General features: G+C 42.9%; 1 protein-coding gene across 2 annotated transcripts; it reads left to right on the plus strand.

Moving 5' to 3' along the window:
• Positions 1–414: 414 nt before the first annotated feature.
• Positions 415–10,081, plus strand: LOC110537380 (RING finger protein 121). 2 transcript variants are annotated; one of them, XM_021623382.2, is made up of 13 exons: positions 415–568; positions 1,473–1,510; positions 3,403–3,544; positions 3,834–3,988; positions 5,281–5,388; positions 5,592–5,712; positions 5,826–5,959; positions 6,554–6,655; positions 7,416–8,835; positions 8,985–9,029; positions 9,111–9,176; positions 9,383–9,512; positions 9,681–10,081. In XM_021623382.2, exons 1-9 carry the CDS (start codon positions 491–493, stop codon positions 7,534–7,536), a joined length of 999 nt encoding a protein of 332 aa, XP_021479057.1. In that variant the 5' UTR covers positions 415–490; the 3' UTR covers positions 7,537–8,835; positions 8,985–9,029; positions 9,111–9,176; positions 9,383–9,512; positions 9,681–10,081. The 2 variants fall into 2 exon arrangements, with proteins under 2 accessions (XP_021479057.1, XP_021479058.1); XM_021623383.2 differs by lacking the exon at positions 8,985–9,029.
• The last annotated feature ends 5,933 nt before the right edge of the window (positions 10,082–16,014 follow it).

The following is a 16,014-nucleotide window of genomic DNA, read 5'->3' on the forward strand; positions in this document are numbered from 1 at the left end:
TAAAATATACTTAAGTATCAAAAGTAAAAGTACAAATAATTAAAACAATCCTTATATTAAGCAAACCAGACGGCACAACTGTCTTGTTTTTAAAAGTTATGGATAGCCAGGGTCACACTCAGACATCATTTACGAACAAAGCATTTGTGTTTAGTGAGTCCACCAGATCAGTGTCAATAGGGATGACCAGGGATGTTAAATACACCACGGATTATTCCACACACGCGCTTCTCAGAGTAGGCGTTCCCTAACGGACATATGCAAACAAATGCTAGAAAACGACAATAGGATATGACTAGCTCGTGCTTGGCTCTGCCCATCTCAATTCTCGCTTATTCTCACAATTATTCATTAGTCTTGGGTTAGTTATAAAAAATCTTTGTCTAACCTGTTTACAAACGGAAAAGAACTCGCGTGCAGTGTTTTGATTGGCCCTCGTGTTTTCCAAACCGGAAATGGCATCCGTTCGGAATTGACAGCACTCCCGAAGATGGCGGGGGTGTTTGAGGTGGAGGTTGATGGTGTAGAACACGATCATGGACTCGGACATCACGATGAACCAAATCAGGTTAGGGTACATGTGTTACCGTTGTAGAATCCGAAAACAACGAACAGCGTGAATTGTAAAGTGCTCACATTGCGTTGCAGCCAATATGGACTAGACCTGCCTCTTGCACCGGCTAGTGAACGTCACAAGATGTTAGCTTTGCTAGTTAACTTCCCAGTTCTCTTCCCTTTTAGCTAGACAGGTAGGATGTCATTGAGTGCATTTCTCTATTGAGTGCATTAGGAAACCAAGTAATATTATAGTGCAGTCAGCTAAAACAAACGTACAACTTCAAGGGCCATCATCATCACGCCCTTGTCTTGTACGTGGTAGCTGATAGCTAACGTTAGCTAACTATTTAGCTAGGTTGCTATATAAGTAGCCACAGATAGCTAACTAAATTGATAATTCTGGTTTAGCTGCCCCCAAATTGCTGCCTTTGCTTGACAACCCGTTTCCTATTGCAATAGCATCAATGATGTAGCAGTAGCTAGTACTCATTAGATGTCACGCCATGTAATAGCTGATGTGGCAGACAGAGTCAAAGGTCATCTAGTTGACGCATAATCCATCTTCTGTCCTGGTAGCCTGAGCTCTCTAAAAACTGTTTTGGACCAAAGGCTAGTTAGTGTTCTCACCATTTAGCTATAATGGATAGAAACCGTGCCTATGCTCTTTGTTGGCCAGCAGTGTTCATCCCTTTTAGTATTCACATGTCTGTCCACTACCAACAGCCTCTCAACCCACATGATCAGAATACAGACTGATTTAAAATTACTATTTTTGATGCAATAATTGTAGTTTGTAGATATATTGTTTAATTCAGAGGTTCTATGTGACTGTATTTGCATGTAGATTTCTAACTAATTGATTTAGAAGCATTTGGAATAATTGTGAATGTCTGTTTGGTTTGTTTTCACTTTAGGTCGATTTGTCCCATCTGTCACCGGAGGAGAAGTGGAGGTCAGTCTCTTCCCAATTATTCATTCTGACTGCAAATTAGATTTACAGTTGAAGTCGGAAGTTTACATACACCTTAGCCAAATACATTTAAACTCAGTTTTTCACAATTCCTGTCATTTAATCCTAGTAAAAATTCCCTGTCTTAGGTCAGTTAGGATCACCACTTAATTTTAAGAATGTGAAATGTCAGAATAATAGTAGAGAGAATGATTTATTTCAGCTTTTATTTCTTTCATCACATTCCCAGTGGGTCAGAAGTTTACATACACTCAATTAGTATTTGGTAGCATTGCCTTTAAATTGTTTAACTTGGGTCAAATGTTTCGGGTAGCCTTCCACAAGCTTCCCACAATAAGTTGGGTGAATTTTGGCCCATTCCTCCTGACAGAGCTGGTGTAACTGAGTCAGGTTTGTTGGCCTCCTTTCTCGCACACGCTTTTTCAGTTCTGAAATCACAAATGTTCTATAGGATTGAAGTCAGGGGTTTGTGATGGCCACTCCAATACAGTGACTTTGTTGTCCTTAAGCTATTTTGCCACAACTTTTGAAGTATACTGGGGGTCATTGTCTATTTGGAAGACCCAATTGCGATCAAGCTTTAACTTCCTGATTGATGTCTTGAGATGTTACTTCAATATATCCACAATTTTATTTCCTCTTGATGCCATCTATTTTGTGAAGTGCACCAGTCCCTCCTGCAGCAAAGCACCCCCACAACATTATGCTGCCACCCCCGTGCTTCATGGTTGGGATGGTGTTCTTTGGCTTGCAAGCCTCCCCCTTTTTCCTCCAAACATAACGATGGTCATTATTGCCAAACAGTTCTATTTTTGTTTCATCAGACCAGAGGACATTTCTCCAAAAAGTACGATCTTTGTCCCCATGTGCAGTTGCAAACCGTAGTCTGGCTTTTTTATGGCGGTTTTGGAGCAGTGGCTTCTTCCTTGCTGAGTGACCTTTCAGGTTATGTCGATATAGGACTCGTTTTACTGTGGATATAGATACTTTTGTACCTGTTTCCTCTTGAATCTACACCAGGTCCTTTTGTGTTGTTCTGGGATTGGTTTGCACATTTCGCACCAAAGTACGTTAATCTCTAGGAGACAGAACACGTCTCCTTCCTGAGCGGTATGACGGATGCGTGATTCCATGGTGTTTATACTCGCGTACTATTGTTTGTACAGATGAATGTGGTACCTTCAGGCATTTGGACAATTCTCGCAAGGAGGAACCAAACTTGTGGAGGTCGACACATTTTTTTTCTTAGGTCTTGGCTGATTTCTTTTGCTTTTCCCATTATGTCAAGCAAAAAGGCACAACGTTTGAAGGTAGGCCTTGAAATACATCCACAGGTACACTTCCAATTGACTCAAATTATGTCAATTAGCCTATCAAAAGCTTCTAAAGCCATGATGTAATTTTCAGTATTTTTTAAAGGCACAGTCAACTAAGTGTATGTAAACTTTTGACCCACTGGAATTGTGATACAGTGAGTTATAAGTGAAATAATATGTCTGTAAACAATTGGAAAAATTACTTGTCATGCACAAAGATGTCCTGACCAACTTTCCAAAACTATAGTTTGTTAACAAGAAATGTGTGGAGTGGTTGAAAAACAAGTTTTAATGACTCCAACCTAAGTGTATGTAAACTTCCGACTTCAACTGTTCGTCACAAAAGTTAAGTCAGGTTCAACATTATCTTGTTTTGATGCAGTCAGGATTTTTGATGCACTGTAGAGCCCTTAGTTTATCAATGTTCCCTACCAATGGAAACTAGAATGAATGTAACTATTATAAGAATCTATCCAGATACTTAGTGAATGATCATATGGGATACCCAGGCCTGAGCACTAGGTTGATTGTAGTATGTGTGTGTGTGTGTGTTCATAGGTTGGAGCATGCCAGGATGCATGCAAAACACAAGGGTCATGAGGCCATGCACGCTGAGATGGTGCTGATCCTCATTGTCACCCTGGTCATCGCCCAGCTGGTCCTTGTGCAATGGAAACAGAGGCACCCCAAGTCCTACAATGTAAGACACACAGACAATCTCTCCCACACACTGCACAGTCATGCACAGTCATGCTCACTCAGACACATAAACACACGCTGACTTGCGTGCAGAAGAGGAAGCTCACAGCATGTCCTGCAAATACCTGCAGGCAAATAATCCAAATCACAGTTCACGTACTGTACAGACAAAACGTCCACAGACCAGCTTCTTCAACTCTACACAGTCTGGTTCTCTGGGTTATTCAGCCTCAAATTGAACTATAAGTGTCTGTGTGCGTCTGTACTTTAAAATGTGTGTTCTCTTCTAGCTGGTGACTCTGTTCCAGATGTGGGTGGTTCCTCTGTACTTCACCACCAAGCTTCACTGGTGGAGGTTCCTTGTCACGTGGTTCATCTTCTCTGTGGTCACTGCATACGTTACCTACCGGGCCACACGTAAGCCACTGGAGTGCACTACGCCTAGGTAAGGCCCCATACACAAGGCCAAGTAGTGTCTACACACACTCATTTGACCTGCCAACATGCACGCATTTTGCGTACCAACTACGCAATTCTCTGTCCATGTACAAGGTCCGAGTTAAAAGTATGCAGAAATGAATAGGGCCTTATTTTTTTAAATGTTTTAAAATCCACTGAGTAAATCTAACATGGATCCTGATTCCCGAGCTGCAACACAGACATGTACGGAGTTTGTGTCAACGGACATGGAGATGAATACATTATTTGACGTAGATACCCCGTGTCTGCCCCTCCTCCTGTTTGTTGTGATGCTGAGTTTGCCGACTGTCAGCTGTACGTAAACACATGGACAAATCCATTTTTGACTCTGTGTTGTGGAAAGGTAAACACTAATCACAAAAAAATGTAATATAAATACGGAAAATAACTGGTCGCATTTGAGCGAGTGTGATATACATTTAATTCTGCGTCCCGTTCGTTGTATTTTACGAGGATCACGCAACCTGATAGACTGTAACTGTAAGCAAAAAAGTATCAAGTTAAAAAAGTAAAAGTATAATCCAAAATAAATCTAAACATCTCGACATGAAATGGAGTCTGGAGTTTAGAAGATGAAGAATGAATGAGTGTTTGGTATTAGCTATAGAGGCAATGCTTCTAAAATACCTTTCCACTAGATTTGAGATTTGATCCATTTCTAAAATCTGAAATGATGTATACAATAGGCACCTTTACATAGGCTGAAACGGCAGACTCTTCTAGTGAACAGTGTTCAGATCCTCTTGGCTCTAGCCTACTTAAGCTTTGTGTAGCCAGTTTGCGGTCTGTGTCATTGCGCTCGTTTGTTTTAGTTTTTATGTTTTCAAATTATTTTGCTTCTAGTGTTGATTAGGAACCGTGTTTAAAAAGCCAATACTTGTGAGCTGGCCCTAGTGATTGGCCCTGTTTGAGAGGTGACAAGCGTTCCTCTACTTTAGAGACTAAACTTGGGGGCATGTGCTAAGAAAAACGTTAGGGGAAAGAGAACCCCAATTCGGCGAGGGCTATGCGTGTGAGTTTAAGCTCCAATTTGCCAATTGCGTCTAGCACTCTAAAAAGTTGGCAGGTCTGGATACCTCATAATATACAGAATGCCTAGGTGATGCATGATTAAACGGTCATGGTAAGAGGTCAAAGCCTCAAACCCAACCTGTCTTGCAGTAAGTGCTACTTTAGTCAGAGAACGGATCTATGTCTCTTCACATTCACCTCGGTTAGCTGAAATATGTCTGAATGTTCACTTGTGTCTGTGGACAGGCTGGTCTACAAATGGTTCCTCCTCCTCTACAAGATCAGCTATGCCACAGGGATAGTGGGCTACTCTGTCGTCATGTTTACACTGTTTGGCATCAACTTGATATTTAGGTAAGTTCTAGTTACTTCTTGGAACAATTGTGTATTTATGGACAATACTCGTGGTTAACAAGGATCATCCTTGTGTTGTTAGTCATTTTATCTCAGAATCTTTTAAATACGTTTTGATTTATAGAAGTGGCGCCAGAGCTTTATTTGAGAAGTTGTAACGTTTTAATCATGTTAATAGTGTTGATATTGCTGTTTATTTTCAGAATAAAGCCAGAGGACGCAATGGATTTTGGTGTGTCCTTGCTGTTCTATGGTCTGTACTATGGTGTCCTGGGTAGGGACTTTGCTGAAATGTGTGCAGACGTCATGGCATCGACAGTGGGGGTAAGTGTCCAGGGCCTATCAAGTTGATAGTTGTTTAACATTATTTGTTGTAAAGGCTGTGAATCTGTCCAGCAACATTACATTGTATCTCTGTCTGTCCCTGTCTTCTCTAGTACTACAGTGCGTCTGGAATGCCCACCAAGCACCTCTCTGACAGTATCTGCGCTGTGTGTGGCCAGCCCATTCTGGTTGACGTCAGCGAGGAGGGAATCATCGAGAACACCTACAGACTATCCTGCAACCATGTGTATCCTTTATCATCTAAGAAATAGTCTCTAGATAAATATGCATGTTGGAGCGTGATGTTGTGGTAGAACTGGTTTGTCTGTTGCATAAAAGCTGTAACTGTCAATCTGTCATGGAAAACGTGGTGTACGAACACAAAAGCCAAAGGGAAATTGACTGAACAAACATGCGCATGTGATGTGACTGTTGAACATCAGTAACACTGTACCATGTGCCCATCACACTTCCTGTTTCTATAAATAATGGTGCCCTATGTCGTCTCCTGTAATGATTCCCTGTAATAGTCTTCCATGAGGTGAATTGTCACGTTTTATGGCATTTGTGGTTTCTATGTTCACATTGATGTAGTCATATTTTAATAGCTTACTGGTCTGAGCTTACTGATATGGTTATTACAGTGTGCCACAGGATAGTAGGAAAAAAACGTCCAGTATTCTGTATTTTACCAAGCAGTGAGCTATGCCTACAGCATTTGACCAGATATGACCTAAAGTCATATTTGGCCATATTTTGCAGTTATTCTCATGTTTTGTTTTAGGGTTGAATACACCACACCTCCACCTTATACCTGGCTCCTTAACTCTCTCTGCCTCAGATTCCATGAGTTCTGCATACGAGGATGGTGCATCGTGGGAAAGAAGCAGACATGCCCGTACTGTAAAGAGAAGGTGGACCTGAAGAGAATGTTCAGTAACCCGTATCCTTTGCTCTTCTGCTCTCATGAGGGTTTGATGTCTAATATGTTTCTCTATCATATTGTGTATGTCTCTATCTTTTGCTTTCATGTTGCAATTTGTCTCAGTCATTGTGACTCATTGTTTCTGTTGGTTAGCACGACAGGGGGTCACACAGTACAGAGGGTCACAGTACAGAGGTTGTTAGTTTCACTCTGCTTGACCATGATGGGAATAGGTTGTGTTGCTTATAATTGCTGCAGTTTTGGGAAGTTTACGCTGTTGTTGTTCATGGGAACTTTAACCTACATTTACATGTAAACACAAACTGGAACAGGACATTATGGGAAGGGTGGCTTTATGGGACAGATGTGGCTTTGTCTCCATGGAGACACATTGAGTTATTTAACCCAGTTCCTGTTAGCGGCTGTAGAAACTGTCAACATTTAGTAGCTGCTGCCTCTTCTGCTTTAGAGGTGACACGTCGTGTTACCAAGGGAAACACGCAATACACCTCCCAAATCCTTTCTTGACAACATAGCATACATATTTAATTTCACACACTTTTAATTAAAACACCCTAGGGCGAAGAGATTTTTCCTATGGTTTTAAAAAGGGTAGGATATAGTTATTGGAAGATGTTATTGTCCATTCTCCACTATCAAGCCTGATTCTATTAAGGTCCTGAAAGATATCACAATATATTATTACAGACTGGATATGTGGTTTGGTTTGGGGGTGGGATCGTCACTTGTTTATATCTCCTTGACCCATAATATGAAGCTGGGAGAAGCCACATGTCATGTATGGACAACTGCTGGACTGGCTCCGCTACCTTGTTGCTTGGCAACCCGTAATCATTGGACTTGTGCAAGGCATCAACTATATCCTGGGCCTAGAGTGATCTGGGAAAGTGGAGGAGAGGGACACACAAGCCGTATGGAGAAGATACTGCACTGGTCTGACTGAGGGAGACTTGGAGGCCTCACCATGGACTCTACGAACATCTATTATAAACTGTGTCTATACCTGTACTATTTGTATAGATTTATAGGCACATAGTATCTGTATTTAAGATTTATTTGAATTTTACAAGTAATCTGGGTTTAGATGTCGGTTTCATTTTTGTTTAGTCAGTCGCAACTAAACCAAATGCAGTGTACATTTCTTAGCTTAGTAAAATGGTTTTTTCATGGAGATGCTTTTTCCCAAAATAATTTGTCTTAACTTTTCTTGTTGATATTTGTTGGATTCTATGGCAATGAGTAGTTAACACTGCTCAGATGAATGAGTGGAGCATTGTAGAGTGACAGTCGTTTTGTGTGTCAAATCTGCGCCTTTTGTTAGTGAAGGTCCTGGTTGAATGTGGCTGCTTGGGGGAGAGTTTCTGGTTCCTCAGGAGCACTAGTCTCAGACAGTGTATCCTATCCTCCTACAGTCATATTTTTAAGAAGGGCACTGCTTTCTCCAATATACCCTCCTCACGCCTCCCTCAGATGGCCTCTCCTGTCTGTATTCAGCCCAGATGGCTCTCCAGGAACAGATACTGTAAAAGACAGTGTTTGCAAGAAGGTGAATAACATTTGATCATTTTGGTTGGGTTTACTTTCTTGTCATGTTTTTGTTCTGTTAATAAACGTGACACAGTCAAGATCAGGTTTAGACATTTACTTAATTTAGACCCGATTTACTAGAATAGCCCATGACCTGGGGGATTTTGTATATACCTTCCTGTATGTCTATTTCTGGGAAAGAAACTTACCTGACTGAAACCACTGGATCAGGATTGGGGGTCGCCCACTGAAATATTGTGTTGTCAGTTCTGTGAGAAAATACAGCATGTTAAAAAAATATTTGTCTGTATTCAACCCCAGTATTTCACATTTGTTAAATGATTCATGTTCATGTGTTAAATGAATCACACTTCATAGTATGCTTATGATTTAGGACTCATGATGAACATGACTTGATTGTGTCAAAAGCCACCCCATTCAGTCTGCCATAAATGAGCATAATAACTTGCGCACAGGGAATTCCCTGTGTGTGTGTGTCAGAGTTCATGTTTATTTAGGGTGGGTGGTTGAGGAAGTGATTGTGTATATATAGTAAGTACATGAGGTAGTGTTGTTAGAACCAGCATTTGTTGACCATCTCACAGCAGTCAGACAGAAGCCCAGTATGAAGTTAACAATTTCTCTCACAGGTAAGCGATCTAACATTCTCACACACACCTTCACTGATGTATGTTGACTATGGGTATATGATTACTTTCTGCTGCATGTGTATCTACATTTCTGTGTCTGTGTGCCTGTTACGCAAAGGCTTAGGGTGTGCTCTATCTCTTCACTACAGCTTTCATGGGATTTTTCTGGGTCCTGCCCTCAGAGGTCTCTACAGGTGTGTGTGTGTGTCTATCTGCCTGCCTACAGGATTTTTCAACATTTCATAATGTCTCTAACATCAATTGTTATTGTCTAGATAACACACAGGTGCCATCTCCCAGAATTATCCAGCCCATAAGGTCCAGAATAGGAGCAGTTCTAGGTAAGGAATTCTGCTATCTCACAGTTTTTATTAAAATGGTAAAATCAATCATGGCCATGGATACTCTGAAGTGTTTATAATCACAGAACCCCTAGTCTTTACCACCGAGATTTAGAACTTGGGTTCTGGGTGTATGGTCTGATAATTATATTCTGGTGTAGATAAGGACCAGTTTTTGTCAAACAGGATGTGCTTGTCATACACAGGAAAGCGGTTGGTTATTGAATGTAAAGCAGACCCAGGCCTTCCTGATGAATTTGCCCTTGTCTACTGGCTGGTCAACGGCACATTCCCAGATGTAGCCTCCACTGATGGCAGAGTATCAGAAACAGAAGAGTAAGTACTGGGGTTTGCATCACATGCAGACATTATTGGAAGCTTTGAAACCTATGCCAAACCATGACTCTTACACGCGTAGAGTAGGCAAAGTGTTCTGTTCAGCTCTTGTACTATATAATATGTGGAAGGAGTGTTGGCTAAGTGTTATAAATGTGTTGGTTTCAGGTCAGTTTCGGAGGACGGCAGGGTGATCCAGAGGAGTCTGGTGTTTAAGAACGTGACTGCAGAGGACTTCAGGTCCACCTTTACCTGTGTGATAAATAGCCCAGCTGGGCTTGACCAAAGGACTTTCACACTAGCCAATCACAAGGCTCTATTTCCCCCTCCTTCACCCACTCCCAAAACCGAGGAGAGAACAATGAGAAAAGACACAGGAAAAAGGATCACAGCAAAACACACCAGCAAGAAATGAGAAGACGGATGAACTTAGTCCACTCATGTATCATCCATAGTTAAGTGAAAAAGACAATGAACACTTATTGACAACAATCCCTTCTATTGCTGTATATTGTGGCAATAGTCAAGTATGGATTATAATGCAATAATCTAGAGGATAAAAAAAAAAACTGACGACTAAGAAAAGATGGATGAAAAAGAATACATTAAAATTGTGACACACTTATTTAATGAACTGACTCTCACAACTGTAACCTAGGTTAAAGACAATTTAGTTCAAGGGAACTTCTCTTCATCTACTGTTATTCTTTCACATCTCTGTTAGAAATGGATTAGGTTTTGTTTTATCATGACAAAGCAACACCGTACATGTCATGGAAGTAGGCAGCCATTGCAAATAAGATTGCACCATGTCATTTGTGTAAACCTTGTAAACACATCCCAATCATTGATAAGTGTGTTTACATTAGCTCACTATTTATGTAAAGCATCATAATGACAATGTTATATTTTGTGTATAGTCGATACATGTGTAATGGCCTATAAATATACATTTTCAATGGCTTAATTGGTTTCATACGTCCCTTTGACTCTTATTTTGATAACCCCTCACTGTAGCCCAGTGACCTCACTTCCTCTCTTAGTAGTATAGTGTACTGCTACTGCCACCTTGTGGCTGCTTTTCACATTACAGATTTGCACTTTTCCACAGTTATTACTTTTTTGTTACAAAGCAACCCTGAAGTATCCATATGTTTCTTCCCCAATTCCCTTAACCTAACAACACTCTTTGTCTTTATAAATACTGTCATCAGAGTTTTACCAGTCAGTGGTTATTCACAAAGTTAGAGCGGCTGTGGCTGTGAGCTTCAGCACCAACCCCTAGCAATTTTAGACAGCACTGCAGGTTGGCGTTCTGTCAGGGTGATGGTTCTTCTTTTTGATGATGGAGGCTGTCCTCAGAGACTGATGAGCACTTGCTCTTATTGGGTAGGAAGCGTTGCAGCAGCTCTGATTGGCATTCAGGGCTATGCTCAAGAGGAAGCGCAGGTAGACGTCCAGGTTTCCATCGGGGCTCTGCAGGCTCCTCTCTATGGCACTGCAGACTGGGGTTCTTGAACATGAGTGAGAACATGCTTTTCAGCGGCTGCTCCAGGATGTTCTTTCCTGTGCACCTCCAGATGAGGAACACATAGAGGGCAGCCGGGTATTCCTGGATGGTGGGGTGGATGAAGGTCTGGACCTTCTCCTGGTACATGACAAACTGCTCGATCAGGAACTCAATGCACAGGCCACTCTTAGTGACAGCCTCAGCGACCTCCACCCCACAGTCATTCCAGGTGGCCTTGCCAATGACCACCTGGTTCTTCTCGAGCATTGTGAAGGCCAGCTTGCCCAGCTTCATCAGAAAGTCCCTCTCCTCTTCTGGGGTGTGAGAGGCCGAGCCCCTGGCTCCACGCACACGCAGGTGCACCAAGAGCAAGTGGGTGTACATCAGGGTCAGCCCCTTGGGCAGCTCTACATCCGGCCCCTTCTCCCTGAACGTGCGCTGGAATAGTCTGCACACCACCCAGCAGAACATGGGCAGATGGCACATGATGTGGAGGGTCCTGCAGGAGATCAGGTGGGCGATCACCGTATCAGCCTGCGCCAGGTCCTCAAATCTCCTCCTGAAGTACTCCTTCTGTTCGTCAGTGAAGCCAAGCACCTCCAACACTTGGTACACAGCTTCTGGGGGCAGGAGACTAGAGGTGAGTGGGCGGGAGATGATCCAGAAGGAGGAGGGGAGCAGGTTGCCCCTGATCAGGTTAGTCAGCACCACATGCATCATGGCCAGCTCGGTGCTATCACACCAAGTCTGTGCGGTGAAAGTCCAGGGGACGTGCATACCCGTCCAGCCCGTCACAGACGAACATGACCTTGCCGTCGCCGCACTCGAATGTGGACAGCACCTTGGTCTCAGGGTAGAGGGCGTGGATGATCTCCAGAAGGCAGGTCTTTAGGTCCAGCATGAGGTTGAGCTCTTTTGAAGGGAGGGCAGTGGGAACAGGAAGTAGACATGCTTGTGCTTCCGCTCCTCAGCCCAGTCCATAATGAACTTCTGCACAGGCACAGACTTCCCCACCCCGGCGATGCCATTGGTGACTACAGACCTGACATGCTTCTCATAGATCATATTGGGGTCAAATATTTGCCTGCAGGTGATCAGCTTCTCCTTGTGATTGGTGGACAACTTGTCAATCTTTCGGACATCGTGCTGGATATTAGGCCCAGCGTTGCCTTCGTCTGTTATGTAGAGATCATTATAGATACTGTCAAAGGCCTTATGCTCTCCCTGCTGGGCAAAGCCCTCGTGTATACTGCTCTACTTCCTCAGCAGAGTACGTCTCAGCTCATAATGCACCTCATCTGCACAGAGAAAATAGGGGGAAAGGAGAATAAAGGCACAATCTAGTATATTTCTCCTGTTCAATGGCCATTTCAAATACAGATATGCATGCATCTGTTGGTCACAGATACCGTAAAAAAAAGGTAGAGGCGTGGATCAGAAAACCAGTCAGTATCTGGTGTGACCAAAATGTTCCTCATGCAGCACGACACATCTCCTTTGCATAGAGGTGATCCGGCTGCTGATTGTGGCCTGTGGAATGTTGTCCCTCTCCTCTTCGATGGCTGTGCGAAGTTGCTGGATATTAGCGGGAACTGGAACACACTGTCGTACACGTCAACCCAGAGCATCCCAAACATGCTCAATAGGTGACATGTCTGGTGAGTATGCAGGTCATGGAAGAACTAGGACATTTTCAGCTTCCAGGAAGGGTGTACAGATCCTTATGACATGGGCCGTGCATTATCATGCTCAAACGTGATGGCGGCGGATGAATGGCACAATAATGGGCTTCAGGATCTCGTCACGGTATCTCTGGGCATTCAAATTGCCGATAAAATGTAATTGTGTTCGTTGTCCGTAGCTTATGCCTGCCCATACCACAACCCCACTGCCACCATGGGGCACTTCAGAATGTTGACAACCACAAATTGCTCGCCCACAGGATGCCATACAAGGTGTCTGCGGTTGTGAGGCCGATTGGACGTGCAGACAAATTCTCTAAAATGACGTTGGAGGCGGTTTATGGTAGATAAATAAACATTAAATTCTCTGGCCACAGCTCTGGTGGATATTTCTGCAGTCAGCATGCCAATTAACCGCTCCCTCAACTTGAGACATCTGTGGCATTATGTTGTGCCTTTTATGGTCCACAGCACAAAGTGCACCTGTGTGATGATCACGCTGTTCATTCAGCTTCTTGATATGCGACACTTGTCAGGTAGATGGATTATCTTGGCAAAGGCAAAATGCTCACTGACAGGGATGTAAACCAATTTGTGTACAATATCTGAGAGAAATAAGCTTTTTTTTGCGTATGGAACATTTCTGGGATATTTTATTTCAGCTTATGAAACATGACACCAACACTTTACATGTTGCGTTGATATTTTTGCTCAGTGTATATTACATTCATCAAATAAAATAAAGATGTGCATACTTCTTTTGCAAACGTCCCTGGGGAAGTCAGCCAGGCGCTTGAGGCCCATGTCCTTGAGCTGCAGGGCCACTTCTAGGTCATAATACTCCAGCAGCCTGTCCACCAAGTCACCATGTCCATGCCCTGGGGAGGAGCACTGAACAACAACTCTGGGTAACGCTTCCACAGCAGGATCTTAAACTTCCTCAGATCATCCTTCCCCAGTGTCTTCCTGGTGGCCTGGGAACCACAGAACGAAATAAAATGAAGAGAAAAGAAGAGCAATTATCTAACTCATCAACTCAATTCTTATTGACATTTGTGCCTGAACATACAGTACATCAGCCTACCTTGAAGGTGAAATCTACAGTCAGGGCAGGGTGCCTCTTCTCATCTGGGTTTTTGATCAGCTCTGGTCTTGGAGGAAGTTCCACTGCAATAAACTTTGAGACCTAGAGAGGTAGTGGGAGATGAAACTACTACACATACTGGCGCATGAGCCTAAACATAGATATGACCATTTTGTAAACAAATGGACATACATCCACATTATATTCCCACTAAACCCAGGAACAAATACTCACATAAACATGTACATAATTAAACCATAAAAACACACTTAAACATAGTTTGCATCCTGTCTGTGACTGATCAAACATGGAGGACTGTTCTTACTTCCTGTTTCTGGTCTCACAGTCAACTGTCCACAGAGTAGCAGCTGGAGTAAGACTCTGTTCTTTGCGGCTGGACTCTGTACATAGAACATCACATGGACAATGATCGAGCCCTTTTCACATCATGCCTACTAAACACACACTAAATATCAATGATTGAGGATGGATGATGAAAGGATCATCAAACAGGAAACATTACTGTGGACACGTGACATGCGCCGTGTACATGGGTCTCAGGCCATTGCCCAGGTCGGGTCTCCTTTCAGGCACATAGAAAGCCTCCTCTCCCTCATCAGACACTAAGATACTACTTCTTCCTCAGCCAGACACCCCCTCTCCAAATGGAAAAGTGACAGCTGATATTGTGCCCCTCAATCATGTTCCATCATGTCAGCCCCTCACCCTACCATCCTGGAGAACCTCAGGAGTACAGGTTCAGGGTCACAGTTCAAAGTCTGAAGTCAATGGCTACTTGACCAGTGCCAGACAGCACACACCTGTGGTTGTAAAAAATAAATAAACACACCTGTAGATGAAGGTTAAATATTGACGATAGATGAAATGCATGTAAATGACAGACTTGTTGCTACTTGCGTGTAGGCCTCTCTTACCATGAAGAAATTCAGAAATACCGACGTTTTCTGTTTCAGGTGAGCTTGTTTGGAAACCTCTCTGCTACTAAATGCACTTTTTGTCTCACGTAAACCGATTCAATTGACTAAAACATCATATTTATTCATTCAAAATACACATAACACAACACTAGGGACAAAAATAATAACTCAAATGTCACAGTTCAAATTCTACATATTTGTCTAGACTAGAGACAAGGCAGTACAAAGATTTAGGTCCGACAAAGACGAAACTGTAATAGGCTACGTTCACTTTCAAAGATGCCTCCTACTCAGGGTTGCCAAGTCCAGTTGAAATTTCTAGCTCAATGATCTATCAAAACCCGCTCACGAAGCCTGAAAACTAGCCCAACATTTTGTTTTCGCAGCAAGAGAGGAGCTGCCACATTTATTTTATGAACCCTTCATCCATAAGGTTGTCAAGCATTTTAAGAAGGAAATCTAAGTAATTTCTAACGACATAGGCTAAGAAGCTACATTTGGTTTTCCATCAAAATAGTAATGATTGAGAGGTTAAAAATTAAAAATATGTTGCAAGAGAAAATATAATTTGCCCTTAACTCGCCAGATAATTTTCCGTCAATGGATGTCGAGTTAACTTGTTTTGACTGCTATGATTAAGCAACAAGGCCTGAGGAGGTGTGGTATATGGCCAATATACCATGGCTAATTGTTGTTCTTAGGTCACAGCCCTTAGCCGTGGTACAGTGCATTCAGAAAGTATTCAGACCCCTTCCCTTTTCCCACATTTTGCTACGTTACAGAGCAAAAACCAAGCCACGAGGTCGAAGAAATTGAGCCCCAAGACAGGATTGTGTCGAGGCACAGATCTCAGGAAGGGTAGCAAAAAATGTCTGCAGCATTGAAGGTCCCCAAGAACACACTGGCCTCCATCACACTTAAATGGAAGAAGTTTGGAACCACCAAGACTCTTCCTAGAGCTGGCCGCCTGGCAAAACTGAGCAATCGGGGGAGAAGGGCCTTGCTCAGGGAGGTGACCAAGAGCCCGATGGTCACTCTGACAGAGCTCCAGATTTCCTCTGTGGAGCTGGGAGAAACTTCCAGAAGGACAACCAACTCTGCAGCACTCCACCAATCAGGCCTTTATGGTAGAATGGCCAGTTGGAAGCCACTCCTCAGTAAAAAGCGTGACAGCACCTAAAGGACTCAGACCATAAGAAACAAGATTATCTGATCTGATAAAACCAAGATTGAACTCTTTGGCCTGAATGCCAAGCGTCACATCTGGAGGAAACCTGGCACCATCCCT

Source organism: Oncorhynchus mykiss, chromosome 12 (assembly GCF_013265735.2).
Source record: "Oncorhynchus mykiss isolate Arlee chromosome 12, USDA_OmykA_1.1, whole genome shotgun sequence".
Lineage (NCBI taxonomy): Eukaryota > Metazoa > Chordata > Actinopteri > Salmoniformes > Salmonidae > Oncorhynchus > Oncorhynchus mykiss.

Bases quoted from the DNA above. Each gene is read 5' to 3' on its own strand.
- LOC110537380 (XM_021623382.2), top strand. From the start codon at position 491: ATGGCGGGGGTGTTTGAGGTGGAGGTTGATGGTGTAGAACACGATCAT. The intron at 3,545-3,833 runs GTAAGACACACA...GTTCTCTTCTAG, and splicing joins GGCACCCCAAGTCCTACAAT to CTGGTGACTCTGTTCCAGAT. The intron at 5,960-6,553 runs GTATCCTTTATC...TCTCTGCCTCAG, and splicing joins AGACTATCCTGCAACCATGT to ATTCCATGAGTTCTGCATAC.